We start from the raw sequence: 16,331 nt of genomic DNA on the forward strand, positions 1-16,331 counted from the left end.
TGGCCGCGGCTGGCTAAGGACAGGGTTAATTGGAGAGACATGGGAGAGGCCTTTGCCCTGCTGTGGGTGTAGTCAGGCTGGTGATGATGATGAGGGCTTACATACGCCAAACAGGAAGATGTTTAAATGAAAGGCTAATGGAACATAAGAACGCCATAACTGGAGCACCATTGAGGAACCTGCCCGCCCATTGCCGCGTATGTGACAGCAAAAACAAATGCTTTCCTCATTTTAAGAAAGCAACTGCCTTGAAAAAGCATAAGAACCAACTAACGCGTGAAATCGTTGAAGCCGCGTACATCTCGGGACTTAAGGAAGGTTGCGTAAGCACCCCACGCTATCTGAAAGAGAAATCACCTTTCTCTCTGGTTTTATCTGATTTTACCTGGTCTTTAGCGGCACACTTCACGTGCTGCATTTTCTTTCCAGCCGTGTTAATTGTTGGCGCTCGTCCCTCGTATCACTACTAATCTTTTTACCGTCTGCTCACCTTCCTGTGTTTTTCCATTCTCTTATCATTGCATGGAACTCGTTGTGTAGTGTGGTTCTCTTCTGATGCCCTGGAGGACATCCCAGTGTGGGTGATCGTGCACTCCCCCTGGTGTGTGCAGGTTCAGTTTTTGCACAAACGAGAGTTTGGCGCCCTGCACTGCCTTCTCCTCTTTCTTTCTTCTGTATCTGGGCTGCTGCTGGTACAGATGAAAGCTGTATGCCTCAACTCTTTCCCCACCACACCCAATGGGCATGATATCGTGCACCGCTTTTGGAACCTTCCACATTGCTTACGGGCACGCTGCAGATCTAGCTTGTGGTCAAAGAGCCGCAACTTCGCTTCCGATGTAGTTTTGCTTTTTTCTACGGGGCAACATTTTTTTAACGAGCTGCAAAGGCATGAAAACGCGGCACTGCACTCACTGCCCACTGAAACCAACTTCGGAGCCTTCCGTGTTGCTCACGGGCATGCTGCGTCATCTGACTTTTTTTTCCGACAAGGCAGCGCTTTTTGAACATGCTCCGAAGATGCAGTGGCGTCAAAAGCTGCTTGGCAGTCTCCACATACATGGCGCCCACTTTAAAACCTCCGCTTTGTCTGCAACCCCAGCAGCAGTGAGTCTGAAGATACTGCCTTATCGTCGGGTTTCAGTCATCGGAGATGATGGAAACCAGCCTGGAACACAGGCACTCCAGTGCACAACTATTGGGCTTCCAGTTATTGTTTTGTAAGAATACTATCCAAGATAAATCTTTGATGTCTTTGCAAGCAGCAGTTAGTCAAAAATCAAACATTTCGCATATTTAAGAAAATTTTTAATATGTTTCTTTTTTGATACAAGAGAGTCTTTACAAGTTTTGTTCAATGTTCTCCTAAAATCTTGTGTTTTTGGAAAATAAATTTTTCTGCTGCAATTTGCAATTTGCTGCTGTGTATTGCATTAAATTTTAAATACAATAGTTATTACAGAAAAAGAAAACCTGCAGAAAGCTACAAAAAATGGTAATGTTTCTCACGGTAAGGACATCAGTCATCCTTTATCGAACTTATCTCCTTCAATATGCTGGGGTACTGACCACTGACATTACTGACTGTTATCCATTGAGTTTAAATTAAAAATAACAAGGAGAGGTTCGTAAGCCCACTGACTTGGTGATGTCAGCCTACGATCTCCAGCAGGCACAATTTCTATACTACCTGCATGTCTTCATTGCCTTCACTGTCATTCACAAAGGCAAAAGAAAATAATATCCTTTGCACCAAAACCCGTGGATCACAGAGACATCTCAAAATAAGAAAACCTTTATAAGAAGGCTATGGTTAAAGGCACATCAGATGTACGCAGTCAGTGGTTTTAAAGGTACCCCAAAATGATCTTTATGGGCGTATTCTAGTGCAACAGATCTGTAGAGGTGGTCTCTGTGGGCATAAGAGTCACATTTGTGTGGGGAGCCTATAATTTATAAATGATTTTCAAAAATCGTTTATAAAGTATAGGCTCCCCACACAAATGTGACTCATATGCCCACAGAGATCTGTTGCACTAGAATATGCCCACAAAAATCATTTCAGGGTCTTATTAAAGCTATGTCGGACGGACACTGTGAGTCTTCTGTGGAGTACGTTGGAAGGACCCGGGACATAATTTTCAAGGGCAAACATCTCACCAACTAATCTCGTAACGTTGGTCTCAAGTTTGTCGCAGAAGCAGCCACACTCCAGCTGCCAGGTGATTTGGAGCGAGCCAGTTCCTCCTCCACAAGCACAGCTTGGCCAGCACCGTTCACTACGGTGGCAGTTGTTCACACGCCCACCAACAAACAACAATGCTGTGCATGAAAAAGTGTCGTGTCTGCTGCGCAGTTAGAATGCCCCAAGTGACTCGCAGGGCTCTACCATGAAAAACCCAGGCGGCTGCAGTCTTTGGTGCTCTCAGTGCACCTGCAGATGCCTGCCTTCCATCAGGGCACACGTGCATCAGCAGTGGCATGCCGTAATGGAAGCGTCGTGGCACAGTGCTGTCGCCAGTGCTCCCTTGAGTCAACCTGAAAAATCCCTCTCCGGCACACTGCTCACGTCCTATGTCCACCGGGCAGTGGCGACTGTCTTTCATAGCTCATGGGTTGCTTTGGAACATTAAACAATGCATACCACAAGCTGGATGTAAGTTTTGCTATTTTTCTTTTGGGGGGGGGGGGATCTAGGTCAGGTCATATCTGCAGTGCTTTAATAGTTCCTTCGGGTTAAAACAGAGACCTTTTTTGCTTGGCCACTTTTCATATTGTCACATTAGAGGCAATAAAAATTGGATGTTTAATTATCAAGGAGACGTCAAGGGGCCACAGAATGCCATGTGAAGTCAGCCTGTCATTCTTCGTGAAAGTTAAAATGGAACTGTACAAGAGCTGCTCGCCTGCGCACAAAATTTGAAGCTCTATTTTATGTGACTAGTTTATTACAAATAGCACCTTACCATTACACTTCCTTTCAGTGCGTGTTTCCGTTCAGAGAACTAATGAATGCGTGAAAAACTAAACAACAAAAAATACAAGTTTTACTGCATACAAGGATTACACATCCTTTAGCAAGTACTACCTAACACAGTTGCAGCCATCTCCCGCAAGATATCTTCCATGCTGTTGAGATCAGTGCTTGCGCATCTTCCACCCTTGAGCAGACAGATACTGCAAGGGCTGTGGTGTGTTTGGCTGCTGCTATCAAGGATGCCTGTCAGTGAAAGGTGGTGTTGGTTATTTCGGGGCCCCATAGCTGTTAATAGAGACCCCGCACACTACCAGTGCTGATCCCAGTGCATGCACAGCCACTAGGTGAACCACAGCCAGGCACTGTTGCATATGCTTGGGCTGCCATTGCAGTAAGACCTCCACTGAACTTCACAGACACCCCCCCCCCCCCGCCAACTTGCGCAAATATTTCACTCCAAATCACTGAATGAGCTTTCTCGCTCCATTCCTGCAGCTTACATGAAAGATCTCTCCTGCACGCCTTGGCCGGCTGCAGTTTTGCAAAAATTCATTCCGCACAGTGATACGATGCGAGAGTTCCATCTTTGTGACTTCCACCCCTCTCTTTTTGTCACCACATTGCCCACTTGAAGTTGGGTGCCTGCCATCACATGTTTTCTGCTTCTTTCTTTTTTCAAACAGCTGCACACCGGAATGGCCTAACCCTATGCCATCGTCGGCTTCTAAAGGTTGCGCAAATCGCCGTTTGTTTCCAACTGCCACCCCTTGAATAAGCCTTGTGGCAGGATGGGGGGACCCACCCGGACCAGGACGTCCACGTAGTAGCTGTGCTGGGACATGATCTCGTGCAGGTCCCAGCGGGCGCGCTCCATGAGTGACAGCACCTGGTCGTAGCCGATGGCCCGGGCTGCGACCGTCATGTACGTGGGCTGCCGCAGCTCCGCCGACAGGGACACCGTCTGCAGGTGGGCCTGGACGCACGCCCGCTTGCCACTGGGCCCCACCAGGGCCTCCAGGTGGGGGGCCAGGAACACAAACTGCTCCGCCAGGAACAGCCTGCCAGGGCAAGGAGCCAATGGAACAAAGCCTCAGGGATGATGATGATGGCTCATCATGTGAGAAATCGAAGCAGTGGATCAACAACACCTGCTTCTTTTAAAAAACACAAGATGTGTTCGCAACGGCATTTTCACCTGAGAGCAGCGCAGGATGTAAAGGAATGCACTCATTATAAAACTTAACAAAGTGCTTCTCTCTCGGTCTTCCCAGTTCTGAACAAGAGAATAAAATATGATTTATTGTGAGCACATCTCCACCCCTTTCACAAAGAGGTTTGTCTTGTTTCGTGAGTAAGAAGTTACGTATAGTGTGTGTGTACGTCCAATGCGGAGACAACATAAAATTACTTCGTTCCTGGCGCCTGCACGTCTTCCACTCACCCAAAGTGCAGCCTGCTGAGCAGTGCTCTCAAAAGGGCTCTTCTTCCATTGCTATAGACGAGCGCTTAACTTCAGAACAGACAAAACAGGCCGAAGCAACATGAAACACCGACTGAATTTATTTTCCAACGGGCTCATATTTAAACCTAATCGTGGGAAAACGAGAACACAGACAAAAAGCAAAAACCGTCAAAAACCAGGCAATCATGATACCATCCGGACATGGCTTGACCTTTCAGGGCAAATCATGCTTGATCATCTTAAGCTGCTAAAAATAAATTTTCTTTTTTGGTCAAAGCTACAGACGGGTCGCTTATGTACCCACCCTCACTTTCTTCTGCAGGCAAGCAAGAAGACTCCCCCAACCCTCTTTTGGTTTGAGAAGAACCCAGCGCATTCTGCTGCACGGTTGCCCTGGCCAGAGAATGGTGGTGCTCTCGCAAAGTCTCATTCCTTGCCGCCTGTCCAACGTGCCACAGGAATACGACTCCCTCCACACATTATATATTCAAATCAGGTGATAGGACACAGCCAACCCCTACATGTCAGGCACCATCTTGCTGCCAAAACACTGCAAATAAGTGGGTAACTGCTCAGAGTGTTCAAACACCACTCTACCAATGCAGCCCAAGGAAAAGAAGCAGCTGTGTGTCGAGTGTTCAGCTTGCATTGTTTCCAATGAGGCATTAAAAATTCCCAAGTGCGTCAAATTGCTGCGGTGCGTAGAACGAAATACAAGGCTGTGTGGTCAACCAAACTGCGTGGCAATGTGTCTAGCATTCACGGAACGTGCAATGAGAACATCCAGAAGAGCAAGTTGCTGGGCTAGTTGGTACTGTTGCATCGTGGTGGAGCAGCGCAAAGGACGGGACACAAGAAACAAGGAAGGACGTACACGCAGCGCCTGTGTACGTCCTTCCTTGTTTCTTGTGTCCCGTCCTTTACGCTGCTCCACCACGATGCAACAGTACCAAATAGCCCAGCAACTTGCTCTTCTGAACTTCATATCTTGTTCATCGGGCTCTGTTAACTGTCTCCATCAGCGCCTGTGTACGTCCTTCCTTGTTTCTTGTGTCCCGTCCTTTGCGCTGCTCCACCACGATGCAACAGTACCAACTAGCCCAGCAACTCGCTCTTCTGAACTTCATATCTTGTTCACCGGGCTCTGTTAACTGTCTCCATCAGCGCCTGTGTACGTCCTTCCTTGTTTCTTGTGTCCCGTCCTTTGCGCTGCTCCACCACGATGCCACGAATGAGAACATGCTCGGAGTATTTGGGATCTCCATGCCACTCCCCTCTCTGCGTGTATGGTGGCGGCTCGCGCGAAGCTCCAACGCACGGTGGTAATTACAACCCTGAGCAAATGAGCTGCGCCAATGCTTTGGACAAGTGCAGCTTTGGTTGTCTGTGTTTACACGTTGGCGGCACCAGTGATGAAATAGTGCAGTGGCTAGCAGCATGACCCCAGGGAATTTGGTTGAGTGGCGCCATTTTGGTTGTTGGAACCAGCTCGCATTTGCAAGTGCTGTGGGTAAAGCTTCGTCAGGGTTCCCCGAATTATCTGTCACACCGTGGCGTATGCACGTTCCTAATTCGGATGCATATCGGACGCATTCCCGTGCAGGCATGGACATCAGCAGCAATGCTTGCTTCGAACCCTGCCTGTTTGGTTCTATGGGCTTCAACACTCCCAAGCAACTCGGGACTTCTCACAACACATGGTTTGAGAAAATCGCATGCCTTGCACTCACCGGAGGCATTAGCCCCAGTGGTGGGCCTGCAAAACCCATCGTCAGTGGACAATAATAAACTCGATCAATGCAAATCATGTACTCAATTACAGCAGTGTTGCCACTGCTCCCACTCTGTGTCCTTGCTTGGCAGCTCGTGTTCGACAGATGGCGCCACAGCACTTCCAAAATGGCGACACTTATACTTATTTCCTAATCTAGCCTGCATAGCTTACGACAGTGTATTTAACTCAGCTGAAACCTCAGCAGTAACACAAGAGTAGTACTGGAAGATACTTATAACAGCTGCACAGCCACTGTAATCCTTCATAAAGACAGCAATATAATCCCTATAAGGAAGGGTGTCAGGCAGGGAGACTCGATCTCGCCAATGCAATTCACCACCTGTTTACAGGAGGTATTCCGGGGCCTGAAATGGGAACAGTTGGGGATAAGAGTTAAGGGAGAATACCTTAATGATTGGCAATTCGCTGACGACACTGCCTTGCTAAATAACACAGGAGATAAATTGCAAAGCATGGTCAATGAGTTAGACAGGCAAAGCAGAATGGTTGGTCTAGAAAAATTGCCCCCAATTTTCCTGGTTGGGCTAAATGTGACTTACGTGCACCAGTACGTTTACCCTTGCTCAGCAGTGTTAATTTTGGTCTAGTTTTTTATAAGCTTGAAAATTTGAGTTGCACCCAACCCTTCTTGCAGGCATTCCTTGGCTTGCGATAAGCTGCTTGAGCAGCTTGCCGTGTCATCGGTTGTCAAAAAATTTGGCACAATTTTGAAAAACAAAAACAGCGTTGCGCGGACGCATCTTGCCAGCGAATGTCGTAAAACTGAGGAGAAGGAAACCCCGGAGAGCGACTAGCCTTGTGTGTGTGGCTGCCCCCTATACCACCGCTCGCAGATGCGACGCGCGGGAGGATTGCATCAGCCATAACGTCAAACCTTCTCGAATGTCGGAGACGTTTCTATTCGATTTTGGTGGAGAGAGCGTAGCCTTGTGTGTCCTAAGAGATGCCCCCTCCCTCTTCACTCGTACCCAAAAAATCTGAAGCAAGCAACTCGAAGAAGTCACTCCCAGCGTTCGGCCAATGGGCATGCGTGCCCGGCACGAGAAGGAGACTGCATGGCCGTGTGTATGTTCGTGAACCGGCAGACACGGAGCAAGCCTATATAAGAAGGGCGTTGACCGCTGTCGACTAGCCCAAGCCACTGTTTGAGCTCCATCGCCCGCTTGACTCCCAGGACAGCACCACTCGCCACAGACCAACGAGGCAGTGCGCGCCAGACAGCATCGCCGTGAATCTCTGGTCGTCGGACTGTTGTGTTTTGTTTGTTTGCCTCTCTCTTGCATTAGTGCAACAATTCTTTTGTATTGTAATCTCTCTCTCGAATTTAACTTTGCAGGAGTTGCATTGTTTTGCATGTGCTTGTACTAGTGATTGTGAAATCCTCTGTATCATCTCTTTGCTGTGTAGTTTGTTTTGTTTGTGAACCTTTGGCTCTGACCCATTCTCTGGCTTGCAAGCGGTGAAAGCTGGGCACCCAACGACCAGAAACCTCTTGTCACTTGGTAGCTGGTCTCTGGCTGAGCTTGCCACGCTGAGTCGAGGGCATCTCCTTTGAGACCGCTACCCCCCCATGCTCTAAGGGTGTCTGGGAACGCAAGGTGAAGTGCGCGAAGTGGTGGCATCATTCCCTCTGTCGGGCAGTTTCTCAAGTCATCTCCACTGCACGTTCCTCTGGGGACCTATTCGTTCTTTATCTGCTTCCACATCCTGTGTAGCAAGGTTACACTGTCTTCCCCACTCTGTTTGCTGCCTGGCACACTCTACTTTTGAGATAGCTTGCCATGCATGTCATTCGCCTGCTGGAGGCTTCATCCATGATTTACCTTCACAATCCTAATGGCTGCCCGCCTGTGTTGTTCCTCACTATATTTGTTTTGTTTTTTCTGCGTGGTTATTGTGAGTGCAATGGCAGCCACTTGTGTCGTTGCACCTAATTGATAAGGTTGCTATCCTAGTGTGTTTCTCCATCCCCTTGGGTTTGACAGACAGCTCTTCAGCCCCAGGAACTCCACCAGTGTTGCTTGCATTTACCATTTCTGCAATGTTTAGTAAGTTTGATGATATAGGGTAGGTTGGCAAACTACCAACGTAAAGATTATAGGCACACTGAGAGCTACTGGAAGCATTTTTTATCAGCAAAAATGCTGATATGTGCATCAGTCTGCTTGAAAAAAAAAAGCATCACTGCTTTGTTGTTACTGATTGTCTTATACTACTTATCTCGTTTTTTTCCCCTTCATGTACAGGGCTGTATTCATTGTTGTATTGTGCTCCCTGCCCGGTATTGCACGTGCTTATAGCTAATTCTGTTATAGCCTAGTGTAATGATTCAAATCTATATATCTATAGTATAAATACACAGGTTCCAAATTAGTTTATTGCTTCGTACATTTTTTCCTTTTATATATTGTACGGCTACCTTATAAGTGCGTTTTTGCTTATGTGCATGTATAACCAATCTTGAACAGTTGTGTTCCCCCCCTATGTAAATGCCCGAAAGGGCCCTTAGGGTGAATAAATGAAATGAAATATTTCTTGCCAACACGTGTGTAAGACTGTCCAGGATTTGATGAATGACTTGACATATATATGTGCGCGCTTTGAGTTGGCGCCTGTCTTGTCCCACCACTGCGCTGGAAAGAATAGCGCAGTTACAGCCATCGCAATACTCCGCCAGGCTCCTCTCCTTGCGGGATTTCTCCCACCCTGTCAACGAGAGGCATGGAGTCCGCCAGATGCATACACCACCAAGCCGAGAAAAAACAAGGAGGTGTTACTGCGACAAGTCTTTGCAGTATGCATGTCCACCCACAGGCCCAACTTTCTGCTCTCCGCCAGGTGCAAACCATTCTTCTCCTGGGACACTGCATGGTGGGGGGGGGGGGAAGCAGCGGGTGCTTTGTTCTTCCTCCGCCATCCCCTTCCTTCCCTGTGTGCAACAAAACCAGCTTCTTTTCACAACAGAACCACACCACGTGAAGGCAGAGCATCGTGTGAGATGGGAAGGACGTTCTTTGCCCAAGTGCTGCTGAAACAGCTTAGGCCAAAGGCCGGCAAAGGGCGTGGGAGACCGCAGAGGACTTTCGGCAGGGGCCACCGTGGGTGGCGGTCTCTCTCAGTGACTGTCTGGCACCCCAAGACCGCTGGGCCTCCGGTGACACAGCTGCCGCCAGCGAGGGAAGAGATAAACTTTCAGGGTGCCTCAGTTCCGAAGAAGCCAGTGACAACAAACTAATGGAAGTGTCGTTTTCTTTTGCTAGTTTCGTTTTCATCCAGTCGTGGCGCCTCCAAGAGGCAGAGTCGTGTGAGAATAAAAAGGCAGTGCATGTGTTGTTTGCACAGCGGTGTGTGTTCCTCGGAGTGCAGCCATTGACGGCGACCGCCGAGCCAGTATGCAACTTGGCAAAGGCCATCATGCTCATAAGAGGAAGTTGGTTTATACTGCGCAAATATTTGCAGTGTTTGTTGGTCCATTATTCAAAACTGCCGGCATGCCACTTTATCACTTTGTCTGTGATGCAAGACGCGACCAGATTTATCTCGACTGATCACATCAAGGCAAAGTGGTTTCTACGTTGTTCCAGAATGCTGTAGTAATTTACACACCGTATCTTGAAAGTTCACTATCAGCTTTAAATTGAGCACGGCCAAGAGTGGTGGGCGTTCCATACGACAACCGCCGAGCACGCTTGTTGCTAGACCGCTGCCAAGTGATTCAGTCTATTTTGGCCGTGGGTCAGCCGAAATAAAGAGTTTTGTTTAGTACGCACAGGCCCGCAGAAAACAACTGGTACTGCACTGTGTCCACCGCCAGCCGAGAAGAAAGCTGTGCGCAGGTTCCTCGGACAGTGCTCATATTACCGATGATTTGTCAAAAACTTTTGGTGCATCGCCGAGCCTCTGACCCAACTGACAAAGGCAGACGTGCCACTTAAATGGGAAGCATTGCAAGCGGAAGCCTTCAAGGAACTTCAGCGTCATTTACAGTCCCAAACGATCGTCGTGCACCTTGATGAAAACGACGGGACTTAAATTCATACTGATGCAAGCAGCATGGGCCTAGGTGCCATCTTCGTTCAGAAAACCAACGGGCTGGAGAAAGTAATCCCATATGATAGCCGTTCCCGGTCCAAGGCCGAGGCTAATTATTCGAGAACCGAGAAGGAGTGCCTTGCCATCATCTGGGCTACGTCAAAATTCCGCCCCTACCTGTACGGACGACCATTCAAAGTGGTCAGCGATCACCCCTCCGGCCGCCTCGCTTGGTGGAGCCTGCGGATCCAGGAGTTTGATATCACTGTCATTTACAAGTCTGGACGCAAGCACTCTGACGCCGACTGCCCCTGTAGATGCACCGCCGCTGGTGAGGATGCCTGAGCCACGAGCTCTTTTGCACAGCAGCAAAGCTCATCGAGTACTTGGAAGGCAAGGTTTCTTTATGCCCCGCCTCGTTCAATTGAAGATTGCAGCAAACAAAACTGCCTACCTCCCTGTTGCAACTGGAAGTCACTGTGAAGAGGTTCTACCGGTTTCACATGACGAGCTAACAGTTGAACATCTCGGGTTTTCTCACAGCCTCTGCCACATTCAAGAAAAGTATTACTGCCGCTTGGAAGATATTTATAAATTTGAAGATATCTATAACGACTGCACAGCTACCATAGTCCTCCATAAAGTCAGCAATGAAATTCCAACAAGGAAAGGTGTCAGACAGGGAGACACGATTTTCGCCTATGCTATTCACCGCCTGCTTACAGGAGCTATTCCGGGGCCTGAAATGGGAACAGTTGAAGATAAGAGTTGATGGAGAATACCTAAGTAAATTGCGATCCGCTGATGGCACTGCCTTGCTAAGTCACTCAGGACATGAACTGCAAAGCATGATCAATGAGTTAGACAGGCAGAGCAGAACGGTGGGGCTAAAAATTAACATGCAGAAAACCAAAGTAATGTTCAACAGCCTAGCAAGGGAATAGCAGTTCGCAATTGGCAGCGAGGTGCTGGAAGTAGTAAGAGAATATGTCTATTTAGAGCAGGTAGTGACAGCGTATCTGGATCATGAGAGGGAAATAACTAGAAGAATAAGAATGGGGTTCTCTCAGATCAAGAATGGCAGTTTGCCAATATCCCTCAAAAGAAAAGTATACAACAGCTGTATCCTACCGGTACTCACCCATGGGGCAGAAACATGGAAGCCAACAAAGAGGGTTCAGCTTAAGTTAAGGACAACGCAGCAAGCTACGGAAAGAAAAAGGATAGGTGTAACGTTAAGAGATTGGAAGAGGGTGGGGTGGGTGAGAGAACAAATACGGGACTTGATTGCTTTTTAGGTGCTTTCAGTCTAGTGTACACTTTATGCGTATCTGTGTAAGAATTTACAGAGGAGAGAAAGAACTTTGCCGCTTAGATATATGCTGAGTACGCCTGCAATTCACTTTAGCTCGCTTAAAGTTTAATAAACTGTCAGCTGTAGGACAATGGCAGAAGCACTATTTTGGCTCTGACGAGCTTTCTTGCACTGTGCATTCCACCATGGTTTTCGTTTGTTGCGTATTTTACCTGAAGTCTGTGGGAAGCGGGCGGAGTGGGTGAGGGTTAGTGGCATCCTAGTTGAAATCAAGAGGAAGAAGCGGGCCTGGGCAGGGCATGCGAAGGCCGCTGCTGGTCCTTAAGGGATGGATCCGAGAGAAGGCAAGATAAGACAAGAGGGAGGAAACCTCTCCCTCACCTGTGCTGCTTCCGGTGGAGATCTCTGTGTTTTCCCAGAGGCCTGCAAAGGTTGGTGCAGCTCCTGCCCACCGTGACGAGATGCCGCCTTGCGGTAGGGTCTTCTTCTGGGCTTCAGAGAATTCTCCTTCTGAAATGCCTGGCCCCTGACGGTTGCGACACTATGTTTGGGCGGCCCTGCAGTTTTCAGTTGGGTGCACAGGTCAGACATGCTGGACACATACAGTCTTCTCCTGCTTGGAACAGCGTCTGGCAGCAGACAGGATTGTTTCACCCCGTCTTCACCATTCCGGTGACGCAGCACACCTTGGAAGCCTCCCAGGAGGTGGGTCAGATCTCACCCTGATTGTGGGCTTGAGAAAGGTGTCAGGCTGCATCCTCTTTCCATAAGGACGATGAAGGTTTCTTTTTTTTTGGTGTGTAATTTTTTCCTATCCTTTTCCCAAGAGAGAACAAAAACAGGCATTGCCCCAACTGGCTCCACCAGAGAGTGAATAACCAGGAAATGGGCAAAGTGGTCACCGTCCTGGTGAAGCTTTCTTCGGTGCAGTTCTTTTTCAGGGAGGTTTTTTCAGACGTACTCATGTGGCATGCTGACGGTTCCTCAAATAAGCCTTATTCACAGGAAGGTCCCCGACTGGTGAACAGATGCGGACCCTTAAAACCATGTGCCAGAGTATGGATGACAGCTTCGGTACGGGAGCTAATGGCGGCGCCAAGCACCTTAAGGTGCCCTTGTGGGCACCTTAAGGTTAGGTTAGGTTAGGTTAGGTTAGGCCCGGACTTGGTGAAACTGCTGTAGGTGACACCTGGAAAGTATCAGCACCCAGCAGAATAGCCTATTCATCTTCTTTGTTGATCTGCCGTTTAAAGGGCACAAATTTCAAGGAGAGGGCTGAGTCGGGCTGGTTGGTTCATGTTGAATGGTACGGCAAAACAGCGCTGACGGACGGGACGGAAGAAGATGAGACAAACAAACACAGCGCATGTGTTTGTCTCATCTTCTTCCGTCCCGTCCGTCAGCGCTGTTTTGCCGTACCATTCAACACAAATTTCACTATGGATGTGTAACGTATGTTATTTCCACTCAAGTGTGGCCGCGTTTTTATCGGTGTCAGATTGCTTGAACACTAATGTCTTGGACGTAACAAAGCCAGTGGCCATCTGGGTGCACAATGTGCGAAGCCATTAATGAGAAGTTTGCAGAAACGACTACCAAAGGGTCGTCATTGCTGAGGCAGCTGTGTCAGCACCCCTTCCGATTCACTGGGTTTTCCTTCTTTTCATCTTGTTCTCTCTTTTGGGGGGGGGGATCTGGCCCATGTCTGTCCACAGGTTTGACTCTGCTTTTGCTACGACTGCCCTGACTTTGCACTTGCTGCTGTTTTCTCTTTTTCTTGCATCTGTTTGGCTCTCTCAAATTCTTGCAGATAAGGGCAGATGACCTTGTGTTTGATAATTTTTGTTATCTTGCTCTCGTGGTGTCACATGACACAAGCTGCTCCCTGCTTTCAGTAGAATGTTGTCTATTCTGACGAATCAAGACTACATCTCCTCCTCAGAGCAGCGGTAGAGCGATGCATGGTGGAAGGGAGCACAATAAGAAAAGCACAGGTGTCCTCTGACATGCGCTCCGCTGCAGGGCCCCTCATTAGGGCACGTTTACATTTTCCGCACAGCAGCCACATTTTGCTGTGGCAATGTGGCTGGTTTACTGCAGTTCCACAGATATTAGGAGCCAGCATGAAAACCAAACAGCTCAAACTACCACCCCCAATTAGCCACACTCTCTGGACTCAAAAGTGGATTAGAGGCATGGAAAGAGATGGAGTTTAAAAGAGTACACTGTGGGGCCAGTTGGTCATACATAATCTGAACGAGAAAACGTAGCGTTGAAACAGGACAAAGAAAGATGAGGACAGGACGGGGCTACATGTAGTAGCCCCGTCCTGTCCTCATCTTTCTGTGTCCTCTTTCCACGCTACGTTTTCTCGTTCAGATGAGCATGGCGAGAGCACTCACAGGGACTCGGCGGCCACGACGCGGGGTGCCAGGCCAAACAGCTTGTCGGGGCTGCCCAGGTCCACCACGGGAGACAGCCGGGGAACCTGCATCTGCACACACACATCTCCCCTGGAACAGCATTCTGGCTTCACTCGCAACTGCAACGTTACCATTCCGCCAAACATGCAACCTCAAATTGCTAGATTCACTATTTCAACTACGACACGACAAGCCGACTATTGATGGTTGCACATATTGTAACGTGGCGGCCAGCCGAAGAATGAGGCGCGATTAACCATGAACAAGAGATGATTTAATGGCCGCTGGCCTAGCGCGAGCGCTCCGTCCTGCGCCACTGCCAGCTTCGTCTTCTTCTTAACATTACCCGGGACCACCGAGCGATCGTCCCGATCGTAAAAAGAAGACGTCAATGAAGGGATGGGCGAAACGGTGATGGGCTTCTAGGTTAGAAAGAAGTGACGAAAGAATATAACGCCAGGTCTGATACTGTTAAGAAATCAAACAAGTAATTTTGTCCAAGTGCCTGACTGCTAACCGGTGCAGCTGCTTTTAGATTTCATGTATTGCTTATCAACTACCTCCGCGTTAAAAATAAAGCTGAAGCACTACTGCTATCAACCTGAAATTTGAATCTTGTCATTGGGACTGAGTCTTTGCTGGACAATGCTATTTTCAGTCCGCAAGTAGGGGTGTGCGAATATCAAATTTTTCGAATACGAATCGAATACGAATACTTGGTTCCGAATATCGAATTGAATGTCGAATAATCAGGGACAGACGCATTTAATCACTACGAAACATTTATTTGAGCATCCAAAAGCATCACAGTCCAACAATAAATGAGTAAATGAACACAAAAGGTGTGTGTGGCTGCACAAAATGTATCAAAATCGAGAATATATTTCTTAGAGGAGTGGAAATATCACAGAAAATGACTAGTACACAGCATTGATTAAGGCTAGTTGCCATAAGCACAGAAGCACGTCGCTGGGATGAACATTAAAGGTTGTCGTGAAGGAAAACCAGCTGCTCCACATGGTCAGGCCGAAATCGTTCCCTTCAAGCTGAAACGACTTCTCCAGCCACAGAAAATGCCCTCTCACTTGGCATTGAAGTGGAAGGTATTGCGAGGTACTTGGTGCACAGCTTTGACTGTACCAGCTCCACAGGCAAAGCCACAAGGAAGCTCACTAGCGCAGTCAGTTACGGCATGGGACAACGTTACGCATGGCTTTGGGTGCCACGATGTTGCAATGTCTGTGTGGATAATACTTGCGGGCCGAAATGAACACAGGTGCTCGCAATAGAATATCGGTCAAATCCGAATGTTCGCTCCGGATCGAATGTTCGAAACAACTCGAATACTTGGATTTCGAATCGAATTCGAATACAGAACGTATAATATTCGCATTGTATTCGAAAATTTCGAATATTCGCACACCCCTATCCGCAAGTATTTCCCACTGATTACGAAGCCAGAAACACATGCGACAGAAACACATGCGATGAAGGCGTATTTTCGCTGGTAAAAAAAGCCTAACAACTTCTGATTGTGAATCTGTGTGGTGCAACGTTGTGCTTAAGAATCGAGAACATCTTACAATTTGGGCATTTTACCGTTCACCTGGTGACACAACTAGTCATCTGTTTACTTCTCTTTTAAATATCTTAGACAAAGCGACAACTGATTACTTCTTGCTTGACAGGGGGACTTCAATATGCCCGGTGTTCTCTGGGTTGACAAACTGCAAGTATTCACATCACAGAGTACTCTGGCTTTTAGTGACCTCATTACGATGTACGGTTTATTCTAGCCTGTCGATGCTCCCACTGGATGATTTGGTCCAGTACCCTTGTTTTTTTATTCTCAAACTCAAGTTGCCATACCTCCGGGAATAAGTGACAATGGTATCGTGGTTGCCCGAGCTGATTGCGCACAATCCAATACTCCGGTGGAAAAACCACATAAAGTTTATTTCTATGAACACGGTTCAAATTACGCAGCAATTAGAAAACTACCTAACGCCTTTCGTCATTCTCAGCATTACGGCTAGCGTTACTTATTTATGGGATTTGGAGCCGGCACACTTGCCGACATGAGGCTCACAGTATTACTGCAGGTACATTTAGGCATCGGAACCGAGCTTTTCTTCGATCTCGGGGCGAACAACGGCAACCCCGTGACTGCTATCGCTGGCTATTATGGAACATCAGCTTGCCAAGCTGGATGACAGACCCAGCCACCAACCAATATGTTTCAGCCATGAAAGCGCGTGCAGCATACTTAAGCGAGCAGCACAGGGAGTTGGAGCCCCGCACTCTTGCTGACATAAGGCTTGTCTTGC

General features: G+C 48.0%; 1 protein-coding gene across 3 annotated transcripts in view; it reads right to left on the reverse strand.

Annotated features, from left to right (window-relative positions):
- The window catches only part of LOC149345442 (syndetin-like), a 206,810-nt gene that overhangs the window by 24,773 nt on the left and 165,706 nt on the right, over positions 1–16,331 (reverse strand). For 2 of the 3 annotated variants that reach the window (XM_089546651.1, XM_089546649.1), the window contains 2 exons: positions 13,984–14,075; positions 3,780–4,035 (listed from right to left, as the gene is read on the reverse strand). The exons of the other annotated variant lie outside the window; for it this stretch is intronic. In XM_089546651.1, the coding sequence (XP_089402777.1) occupies positions 3,780–4,035; positions 13,984–14,075 (348 nt within the window). The remainder of the gene's footprint in view (positions 1–3,779; positions 4,036–13,983; positions 14,076–16,331) is intronic. 3 annotated transcript variants of the gene reach the window in all.

The sequence above is a fragment of the Amblyomma mixtum genome, chromosome 5 (genome assembly GCF_055824585.1).
Source record: "Amblyomma mixtum isolate Tamu chromosome 5, ASM5582458v1, whole genome shotgun sequence".
NCBI lineage: Eukaryota > Metazoa > Arthropoda > Arachnida > Ixodida > Ixodidae > Amblyomma > Amblyomma mixtum.